The following is a 10,907-nucleotide window of genomic DNA, read 5'->3' as shown; positions in this document are numbered from 1 at the left end:
TTTATAAAATAAAAAATTGCTTTTTTGTGTTAACAACATAGATCACCTTACATATTATTAGGCTTGTTATCTGATTCAAATTATGTATTTATGTAATTCGATCGGATTCAAATTGACCCCATCCAAATCCAATTATATTATAATATTTATTTAATTTTTAATATATAATTATATTTAAAATTATAAAAAATATTATATATATTATATTATATATGAAAATAATTAAATTTTAATTTTTTCTAGTATTTAAAAAAAAATTAAAAGCAAGGTCTAGTTAAATCCAAATCCAATCCAAGTCTGTTAGTATTCGAATTCTAATATGAGTCTTTAAATCCGATTGGATTCAGATGCAAGTTTTCATTAATAAAATCGAATGTGGATTTTGCTGCACCCGATCTAAGTCTGATCTAATTAAAATCCTACATGTTGTAGGTGAGATGCATGGAATCAAAACACAAGGTGTGGACTGAAATGCACCACACGTTGTAAAACACCTATGGGGTGTAGTGTGGTTCAATCCACACTTCTTTGTCCATGGTTCAGAACAACTACTGTGTTGGGGTGTAGTGCATTCTCATGAAAACACACCACTCAGTCTCTCATCTATGTTATGCAACACCCCTGACATTGCTGCCATGATCTTTGGACATTTCTAGCTTTCTCCTTGCCTTCAAAACCGAATAACATCATATATAGAAAAAGTAGGGAATCGTATACAAGGTTTGTGCAAGTTTCCCCATCTTTCCTTACTTTTTCTTTTAAACCAAACACAACCTTAAAATTCTCAATGCTGAAATAATTTTGTACATTTTCAGAAGCAATAAGAGCGTTCAGTTCCATTTAAGCTTTCCAACCTTAATGTCTCATATGGCTTTTGTTTTCCAATGGTTTCAATTTTTATTTTCCAGAAGTTATCGTAAAAAGGTTCCTCATTTTACTATGCTACAAATTTAATAATAATAATAATAATAATAATAATTATTACTATTGCTATTTAGAAATTGTTATCATTTTATTGTATTATTTAATTACATATTTAGTTATTTTATCAATGTTATAAAAAGCATTCCGGAACCACTTTGCCTATTGGTTTTTGAGTCAACGGTTTGACCATTTGGTCCAAATGGATCATCTCTTTATGTTTGAAGAATTAAAAATATAAAAATTAAAATAAATAATTGACCTGAAAACAACTGAATGTCCCGTTTAGTTTGTGGGAATAGGGGTCCAGAATCAGAATCTGAATGGTCCATTCCAATTCTAATTGTTTGGTTGGGTGGAATCTGAATAGTCTCATTCCTGGTAAAATGGCCATTCCCACCCTCTCCCCAAGGAATAAGAATCCATTCCAGCCAATTTTGATTCTGGTTTCTATTCCAGACTGAACCAAACTGGTGAAGGGAATAGATCACATTAAGATTGTGATTCTGATTCCAATTCCGACTGTAAACCAAACGGACCCTAAGTGATGGCATTATGCTAGTAGACATCTAACTACCAAGTATGGGGGAAGTTTCAGGTTTCAACAAGTATCATAAAATTATGGGGTAAGTTGGAAAAACTTTCCCTTCCCATTCCCATTCCATAGGAAAAAAGACCCATCCCAAAGAAATAACCTAGTGTGGAGGTTTTCAAGACTTGTGAGTTGCACCACCCAGTTCGCTAGTGATCATGTTTTCAGTGGAAGAAACTTCTGTGCTCTGCTGGGACGAAGCCGGTCTTTTTGACTTAAACCAAAAGCAAGAAAATTGGGGAACGGCCAATGGGGTTGTAAGTCTAACATAGTTACCTTCCGAGTCGAAAGTAGATGGTGAAAAAAATTGGCAATGGCTTCGGTCTAGAATGTGTAGATGGTGAACCTCTACTGACTGCTAATTAGATGGCAAATTCACCAGCTGGCAGCTGCCCGCAATCAGTGGATCACATCTCAAACTCAGGTACGCTATACCTTATTTTATTGGAAGAATGAAGTTTTAACTCAGAATTAAAATTTATAGGTTCAAAATACATTTGAAGTAAGTGTCAGTTGAAAATTGATGTCAATTTACGGGCAGCCACGGGACAGGTATAAGTGCATCGAGTGTGAATTTTTTACCTTTTCAATATTTATAGCTCTGCAGTGGAAATCAGATATGGGCCTGTTCATACTTTTCCCTCTTTCATTTTGGATTCTGTTTTCATTAAATCAAGTTGACTGATGGGTCAACGGCATCGGACTGCTCGTCTCATTAGTCTCACACCTACCGCAATCAGATATGAGACTCAATTTTGGCGTATTTCACGCCTTCATTTCGCCGCTGGCATCTTTAAAATATGGGTCGTTGGAACGTTTTGTTTTGACCTTAAGATAGTCCTACACGTTTTTAGGGGGAGGAGATCTTTTGGCCTTTCCAAAATTCCCATGAGTCTTCACTTCTTTTTGTTTTTGCCATGGTTTGGGGTTTAGCATGGCATGGCGTTATCTTTAAATTCCTCTTGTTTTTTAGGGTTCATTCGTTTTGGGGATTTTGAGAAGGAAAAACCGATCAATAGAATTTTGATTTTTATTGGTTAAGATATCCATATTCTTTTTTTTTCAGACTTATGTGAGGTTTATAAAAAATTAATTTTTCCTAAATATCACTTATCAAAATAAGTGATACTCGTCTTCTAAGTGATAAATAATTTTTTCATTTGGGGAAAAACTTGCCAACATTTGGATGGAATAAAATTGTCCCTTTTAATAATGTTTTTTTTTATAACTAAAACAATCATTATCTTATTTATATAAAAATAAAAGAACATGGATAAATAGCCTTCTGAAAAAACAATTGGAGACTTAAAGTTTTGGTGTGGGATTCTAGTCTATTAATGAGTGAGTCACACTTGATGAATTTCTGTGCCACTTGTAGAGATTTTCTCATTTTCTCAAGATGTTATCCCTCAACGATCGTTGTTATTTTATTATTTAATAAGGGTTTAATGAATGAATTTCACCCATAAGGCTTAAAGCATGCCATTCCATTACTTGAACTCCCAAAACGTCTCAGTTAAGGTTCAAAATTTTGATACGTATCGGGGGCCTCTCAATATGCCCCTATAGTGGGTGTTTTGGGTCAGACCATGGTTCAAGGGGTAGACAGGCCTTAAGCTAACCCCTTTGAACCAAATTGAAAAAAAATAAAAAAGGAGAAATGAGCCTTGATATAGGTCAATACCCTGGTAGGGGCATATCAGCTGTATCGATATTTTGAACCTTGGTCCCAGTTTAATCCCTACCTTTGGTAGTTCATCAGTTACCTGTACATCATGACATATGCAACTTAAAACTTTTGAAAATATCACTTCTTTCTCAAGAATCAAGATTGAACCAAGGCAATGGTAAACAACCCAAAGGACATTTGGATTTGAGCATTTGGATGATTGATAAAGAAAATTATATGACACCTGAAAGGCATTTGCATCTTTACATATGCCACTAAATGGAAGTGATTTTAGATTACACTGGGACATTTTAAGAGTTCAAGTACTGGATTGGCATGTTTTGAAATTCAGGTACCAAAGCAAGACTAGACCAAAAGCACAAGTAATAATCTGCAATTTACCCTAAAAATGACAGTAAAAGATCAACCCGAATGAATGCATTGAGCAGAACTAGAGGGAGTATGCAGAATTTCATCTGAATTGGTTAACCAAAAAAATGGCCAACATCGAGGAAATCATGAAACAAGAAATAAGGAAAACATCTTTCTTTGGTAATAACTTTTTTTCTGGTAATTACAAATAAAGAACATGCCTAACCACTTTTCTAACTTGATCTATAAATACATGATATTGATAGACATGGGTGACCATTTATATTGTTTCATACAAGAATAAGATATCCATGATCAGATTTGTTGATTTCTTCTAAATTTGAGCATTTTTACACACCTTTACATTAGGGTAGGAGCTAACCCCTTCAGTAACAAGCAAAACATGACGAGTAACATAAACATGAAATTATTGAGGCTCCCTTTCTTCTTTCCATGCTCTACTTTATCTTTCTTGTGCATTTGTGAAAGAATAACTGCCATGGACATCCTATACCAATATGGTGTTGTATAGATGATTTCTACTGATAATCAGTACGATGCCCATCTATAAAGATTGTTGATTAGTTCTTAAGAAACCAATATCCTTTTGCCATTGATGGACCTATGGATCTTAAGAAACCAATATCTTTTTGCTACCCAATAAAAACCAAGGGCAATGCTAGTTGAATCATATCTCAGAATCCATATTTTTTATGGTACGACTTATCCAAGAGACAGCTAGTTCCTTGAAGGGACTGTTATAGGCATATTCAATGGAGCAGCAGAGAAGCTCACAGTATACGATAAACAGGAACTGGCACCTTTAAACCATTTATAGCTTGATAAAAGTAGGATCTTCTCTTGTCTAGTTGATGGAAAGGTTTTCAAACCAAGAATACCTCTCATATGGGGTAGGCACGCTTGTTCTATTAGAGAAAAATCCACAACTCAATGGTGATTTTCCATAAGATCAGCGAGTGTGATCTTCCCACAATTGCCTGTGTCCAGCCTGTCAAACTGGTTGCAGATCTGCAGGATATCTTTCTCTGCTATCTTCCCCATCTCCTTAAGCTTGTAGATAACGTACTCAGATTTGCTGGATGTACACAAGAAAGAAAAGAGTACAAAGTTAGAAGGGATAGCTTGCTCTCTCTCTCCTGGTCAGAGTCAGAAAGCAACAGTTTTCAGAATACATGCAAGAGAACCCATCTGAATGAAGATGATGTTCTTCCATTCCTGTCTTTATTTTTTCTGTTTTTAATCAGCTACAGACTAGATGGTAAGTTTCAGAGATTTCATACGGTTTGGATGATACAAGGATTACACTTGTAGAATCAACAAACCACAAATATGTAAAGTAAATCACTTCTGCATAACAGCCCACATAATATTTTGGTTACTAAGCAAACAGACCATAAGCACAGAAAGTAAACAGTACATGCATTTGATGCCTCATGTAGGGGCCAATGTGTGTTCAGTTCTGGTTTTAATTACTTGGTCCTGCCTAATGACTCAGATCCACAGTTCTCAAAGAACCTGATTCAAATACAGGTTTACCATCCCATATGAATAGTATGGGATAGCATTGTTAAATTACTTTAGCTTAGCAAAGCCATGGCACTGTCAACCACCTTCCTGCAGGCATATTTACCAACTTGAGATTTGAGAATCATGTATACCATCCAAAAATGTAAAAAAGAGATCAAAGCACTAACTGTTTTATCAGATTATATGAGGATGGTATACTGCTTCTCATAATAAAAGTGGAACCTCAATAAAGGACAGGACTTAAATATATATCCATGTATGTGGAGAGGTAACAGAAGAAAGGCCCCAAAACAAATAGCAAGTAATAGTCTTATTATTCAAAAGAAAGACTTTTCCTAAGCTAATGTGGGTCCTTCTGGAGTGGGGGGAGCATTTAGAGACAAAGATGGTAATATTATAGCATTGTGTTCAGGATCATTGTTGTTGGGGATTCTATCATTCTATCATTCTATGAAGGCTGTTCTACAAGGAGTGCAACAGGCAAAAGATATGAATTTGGACAAGATGATTATTGAGGGCGACTCTACGGTGGTGATGGTTAAGGAGCATTGAGAGGGTAGCATGGGCTTACAAAGATGAAATTATGAAATTTAAGGGTCTGTTTTTTTTTTTATGAGTAGAAATTTAAGGGTCTGTTTTTTTTATGAGTAGAAATTTAAGGGTTTGTTTGGTTTACTTGAATGGGGGTCTGGAATCGGAATCGGAATTGGAGTCCATTCCGATTCCAACCATTTGGTTGGGTGGAATCAAAATCCGATTCCCATTCCTGGTTGAATGGCATTCCTCCATCTGAGGGAATGGCGATTCACTACCCCTCCCTTGTGAATCAGAACCCATTCCAGCCAATTCTGATTATGATTCTGATTCCGATTCCCACCTGAATCAAATAGGCAGGGAGAATAGACCATTCCAGTTCCGATTCCAATGGACTTCAATTTTGATTCCATTTATGACTGTGAGCCAAACAGACCCTAAGTGGATAACATGCAATATCCTTTTAAAGATACAATGGGTGGAAAGATTTACAAATGGGTTGGTTGATACATTAGCCAAACAAGAGGTAATTAAAGATCAATTATATTGGGCTCAACTATAATTTGATGTTGTTGACTGGGGAGGTAGTTTTACCTCCCTTTGAGATGCCTGTATTGTATGTACACATTGTGATTATATTATTAATAAGCACTGTTAACACATTAAAGTTATAGCTACCTCCATGGACTGATAGAACCTGATGCATGTCCACTGAACACTAAATAGATTTAGGAAAGTCCATGTGACACTACATTTCAGAACAGTAGAAAAAAATTCAAAATGTCTCTTATCTCATTAAGGTTGACCCAAAACTCCATGAACCCCCCCACTGGCCCACCTTATAGCAATAACTGAATCACCAAGCAGTGTTAATGAGGGGGGTTGAAAGCCTTTTTAACAATCCTTGAATTAGTGAACAAGACACCATTAAAGTACCAAAATAATGAAAGACCCAGGTAATCCCCACCCCTGGTATGAGTTAATGTTTTCTATTTAACTCCTTTGCAATGCATTGAGGAAGAAGATATCCCCAAGTTCTTCCTCAGACAACATCCAAGAGTCAACCAAAAAAGAATATGGTCACTTAGCGCATTAAATAAGTTGACTTTACAACGTCTCTCTGCCCGTACTCTCCACATGATGGAAGGCAATACTGCCTTCAATACAGCCTTCTTTTGGAGTCTAACCCAGCAGACATCCATGTGAGGCTGGACTCTTAGCGCATTTAATAAGTTGACTTTACAATGTATTCCTCTTCCCATACACTCCACATGATGGAAGGCGATATATTGCCTTCAATACAGCCTTCTTTTGGAGTCCCCACAGACGTCCATTGTGAGACTGGACCAACCTACTCCAATATCTGATGGCCCTATAAAATCTAAAAGAAAATGACAAAATCTCCCTGTTTCCCGGAGGAGGCATGGGGCCATCTTTTTCAGCTTAACCTCAATGACATCTATTACTTGATTTCTAAGAGAATTCTTAGAGAAATCATTTTCTCAAAAAAGAAAGAAAGAACGAAACTTGTTAGGGGAGAAGTCAGCACATGGTTGGGCAAGGAAAAAACAGCTCGGTTGTATCCCAGAAGGCGATTGGGTTATGTTTTCTAATACGGTTCAGGATTTTACTCATTATGTTGAAAAGATATTGCCTAAGGAGATTGGAAGGGGAAGAAAAGAGTCAGACGGAGAAGCAGGTGGGGCAACAAAGAGTGAAGAAGGAAACAATACTTGACTGCAAATAACAAGTAGGTTGGGGAAGCTGAAAATTTTCTACAATGGTCTGAAGGAAGAATGGGAATCTAGATTGGTGTTGTCCACAAGAGAAGAGATCAAGGACTGGATGAAGTAGAAGAAATCAGGGAACATTTCCATAATGATAGCCAATGGTGGTTAATCCGTTTGAACAGAAGAAAGCTACACTCGGCTTTGTGGGAGGTGTGGAGGTTGTAGAAGCTATGGTAAAGATGAAGGTGGGGCTGGTACAGGTTGAACATTGGTGTTCTTCAAGCAGCTCAAAGTCAGTGGATCCTGGGAGAAGATCATGCTCAGAATCTTTGGACTACCTTTCCATTTGTGGTCTGAGATGATCTTCAAGAGAGTTGTAGAGCTCTGTTGTGGAGAAACGATTGCCTTAGATGCTGGTAACCTTCAGTTGGTGGCAATACAACTAGTCAAGGCAAAGCTAGAAGTGATTCCTCAAATGTTTGAACTACACAAGGAATTTTTAAGGTTGCAGGATTGGATTACATCTTTTGAAGCTAGGTCGTGGAAGGAGGGAGGGATGACATGCCACTTCTTTCACCATATGGTTGACTGGGAGAGAAAGAAAACTGGAGGGTCGGCAAAGATTAGAGTAGATGGACAGTTGCATTTTAAGAATCCTATTTTTGAACCATGCAGTGCATTCAAAGGGATGGTGTTTATTCATTTGACAGGGGGTGCAGGAATCAAAAAGTTCAACATTTAAAGCAACTGCAACTCAGTCAGTTGGTGTGGGTAATAAGGAAAAGCATTTTACTGGTGATTTGGATGGACCAAAGGCAAACCGGGTGGGTGAGCCACGAGTGGATGATTCAAATTTTCTTTTTAGGGGCTGGAGGGTCTTGGGTTTTGAAATTTTATGGGTGATGTCTTGTCAGTGGTCACCTTATTGTATTTTCTTCTTTAATAATACTTTTCTTTTTTATTTATTACCAAAAAAACAATTGGTGTAAAACTGACTACTCTAATATCAATAATTTTTTTCTTTTATATTTATTACCCAAGGATGATTACTCTAATATCAATGATCATGAATTCATGATGATGACTTCACATGTGAACAACTAAAGCTTTTGTTTCTAATTTTAGATATCCAGTTTTATTAAAATATAATTGGGGTTGGCTACACAAGCCCTGCTAGATAATTTCATTTTATCTTGAAGATGTCATCTTGAGCATAGTTCTCAAGCCCCTTTCCTCCTTTCCATTACTTCTACAGTTCTTTCCAGAAACTTGCTTTTGTAAAGCCTTCAACATGCACCAAACAGCCAAACCATTATTTCACAGTAATACAAACACGGATCTATGACCTACATGAATAAACCATATCAGTTGGCTTTCCCTCATCTTGTCATATATCAGGTCTACCATAGCATGCATAAATGCTTTCATTTTCTAAATTTTTATAGTCTTGACAAGCATCCATCTCTTCAGCTTTGTTGTATTCATTTGATGAACATGTTACTTGATTTCATAATGCTCTGTCCCATAAAGCGTGGATAGTTGTAAACCATCTCAATAGAAGTGTGCATTATCTTGCATTATGTCCACTTTAACAATTTTGGTTTAATTTCTTTTTATCCCTTTTCACATCTACATATATGGTATTTTAACCATTTCACAAAGTTGCTATTTCCAAAGATAATCTGTTGATTCGTAGCCATCCATTAATAGCTCATAGGGTACCCACCATGGTAGAAGTACCCCTTGGATTTCAAAACATAACTTGCTAGGTTATATGTTGTATCTGTAAACTTCCATAGAAACTGCATATTGGATACCACAATACAGATATATCCTAAGTTTCTTATTTGGTGAAAAATTGAAAGAGGATCAATAAGCATCAAATTTGTTCAAGCATCTAGCATACATAAAGCATGCCTTGTTATGGTGGAGACTTAACAGACCAATTATTGACACCACTTCATATTACTGTTGCACCTTTGCATCTCAGTGCTTAGAGTAATTCGATAATTGATCCAATCAATCGTTGCCCTCCTGACAAATCCTGAGAGAGCTGTTACAGAAACCGGCACTCCTTCATATGGAAGGATGAATCAATCCAACCCAGAATTCTAACCTACTGGGCTGGTTAACTGCAAGATCAAGAAACTTATAAAGGTGAAATTAGCCATAGAAACCAGTGATCCTCCTATGGGTCTAGAATCCACACAGTCTACGCATGATATCATGAAATCCTGCCTCTCATAGCGATTCAAAGCCACAGATTCAAAACAAACAAATTTTTATAAAGGGATGAGATACGACAAACGAAAAACACCAACCTCACAAAACCATTGTTGTCAATGTCGGCTGCAAGAAACTCTGCGATGGTCATATCCTGACGAAGCACCCATTTTGCCATCATCCTGTGTCGCTTATCAATCCGAGCCTCAGCAAGGTAAAGGAAGGCTCGAGCTACAGCGAGCGTCGAGACAAGCAGCCAAATGGATGCAAACAAACGCCCAGGCAAGGACTTGAATGCATGATCACCATACCCAACTGTCGTCACAGACATCACAGAAAGATAGAACGAATCCAACCAACCGAGCCTCTCAACGAAATGCATTACACCGGTACCTATACCAATGCATAGAATGACAACCCCCAAAGCCAACGCCACCTTCATCCGAATCCTCATCCTCCCCTTCTTCACATCGACAATATAAGACCTCGCATCATGCCCTTCCCCACCTTTGACAGCACTCAGAAGCAAGCTCTCCTGCAAATCCAGCACATAGCTAACCATCCCAGTAAGCAGGATATCGATGAATCCGAAGCCAACCAATACGAACATAATCGAGAACAGCTTCGTCGCTGTCGTAGTGGGGGTGATATCACCGTACCCAATTGTGCACATGGTGACAATACAAAAGTACAGCGCATCAACGACGGGATGGGTCTCGGTCGCCGAGAAGTGCTTGCGGTTAAACGAGTATATAAGCACGCCGAAAGAGAGATACACGACCAGAAGAATAAATGCCTGGCGGACAATCGAAGTAGAAGCGAACTGGGGTTTGCGGAGCGACTTGTGCTCGAGGTCGTTAATGGCGGCCATGGCGGGGGCGGTCTTGGAGCGGTGGAGATTGGTCTTGGTAAATGGGAGAATAGAGTCGGTGAGCCATGAGGGCTGGTCTTGGGGAGGGTCTGAGGAAGACAGGGAGCGAGGTGAGTTGATGGCTAGGGTTAGAGCGTCGGTGAAGTCGGTGGAGGACTCGGTTGCAGAAGGGGAAGAGCCGAAGATGAGACGGTCTTTGAGCTCGGATGGGGTCAAGGGGAGGGTCATCTCTCCATCTTCTGGGAGTGGACAGAGAGAGGGAGGTGTTGAAGAGAGATGAGGTGGTTTTCTTCTGGGGCTGAGGTACGGAAGGAGTGGTTCCCTATCCATTTTAGGTGGTTGCCGGAAACCGTTTTCGACCAACCGGAAAACCAGAAACCAGTAAGAAAGAGAGTCATACAGAGAGATAGAGAGAGAGAGAGAGAGAGATGCTTTGAGGTCGTAACG

At 38.3% G+C, this 10,907-nt stretch overlaps 1 protein-coding gene across 1 annotated transcript; it reads right to left on the bottom strand.

Annotated features, from left to right (window-relative positions):
- Positions 1-3,713: 3,713 nt before the first annotated feature.
- Positions 3,714-10,904, bottom strand: LOC148862063 (two-pore potassium channel 3-like). The gene is made up of 2 exons (XM_088986703.1): positions 9,688-10,904; positions 3,714-4,650 (listed from the first exon to the last, which is right to left on the bottom strand). The coding sequence occupies exons 1-2, from the start codon at positions 10,788-10,790 to the stop codon at positions 4,503-4,505; spliced, it is 1,251 nt and encodes a 416-aa protein (XP_088842829.1). The 5' UTR covers positions 10,791-10,904; the 3' UTR covers positions 3,714-4,502.
- Positions 10,905-10,907: the final 3 nt, after the last annotated feature.

The sequence above is a fragment of the Nelumbo lutea genome, chromosome 4 (assembly GCF_056320005.1).
Source record: "Nelumbo lutea isolate HS-2025 chromosome 4, American lotus-T2T, whole genome shotgun sequence".
NCBI classification, from domain to species: Eukaryota; Viridiplantae; Streptophyta; class Magnoliopsida; order Proteales; family Nelumbonaceae; genus Nelumbo; species Nelumbo lutea.
Note: the sequence above shows the minus strand (reverse complement) of the source record. Positions and strands in the feature narration are given on the sequence as shown.

Coding starts and splice junctions, on each gene's coding strand:
- LOC148862063 (XM_088986703.1), bottom strand. CDS start 10,790: ATGGATAGGGAACCACTCCTTCCGTACCTCAGCCCCAGAAGAAAACCA. Junction 4,651..9,687: donor GACAACAATGGTTTTGTGAG/GTTGGTGTTTTT, acceptor GTGTACATCCAG/CAAATCTGAGTACGTTATCT.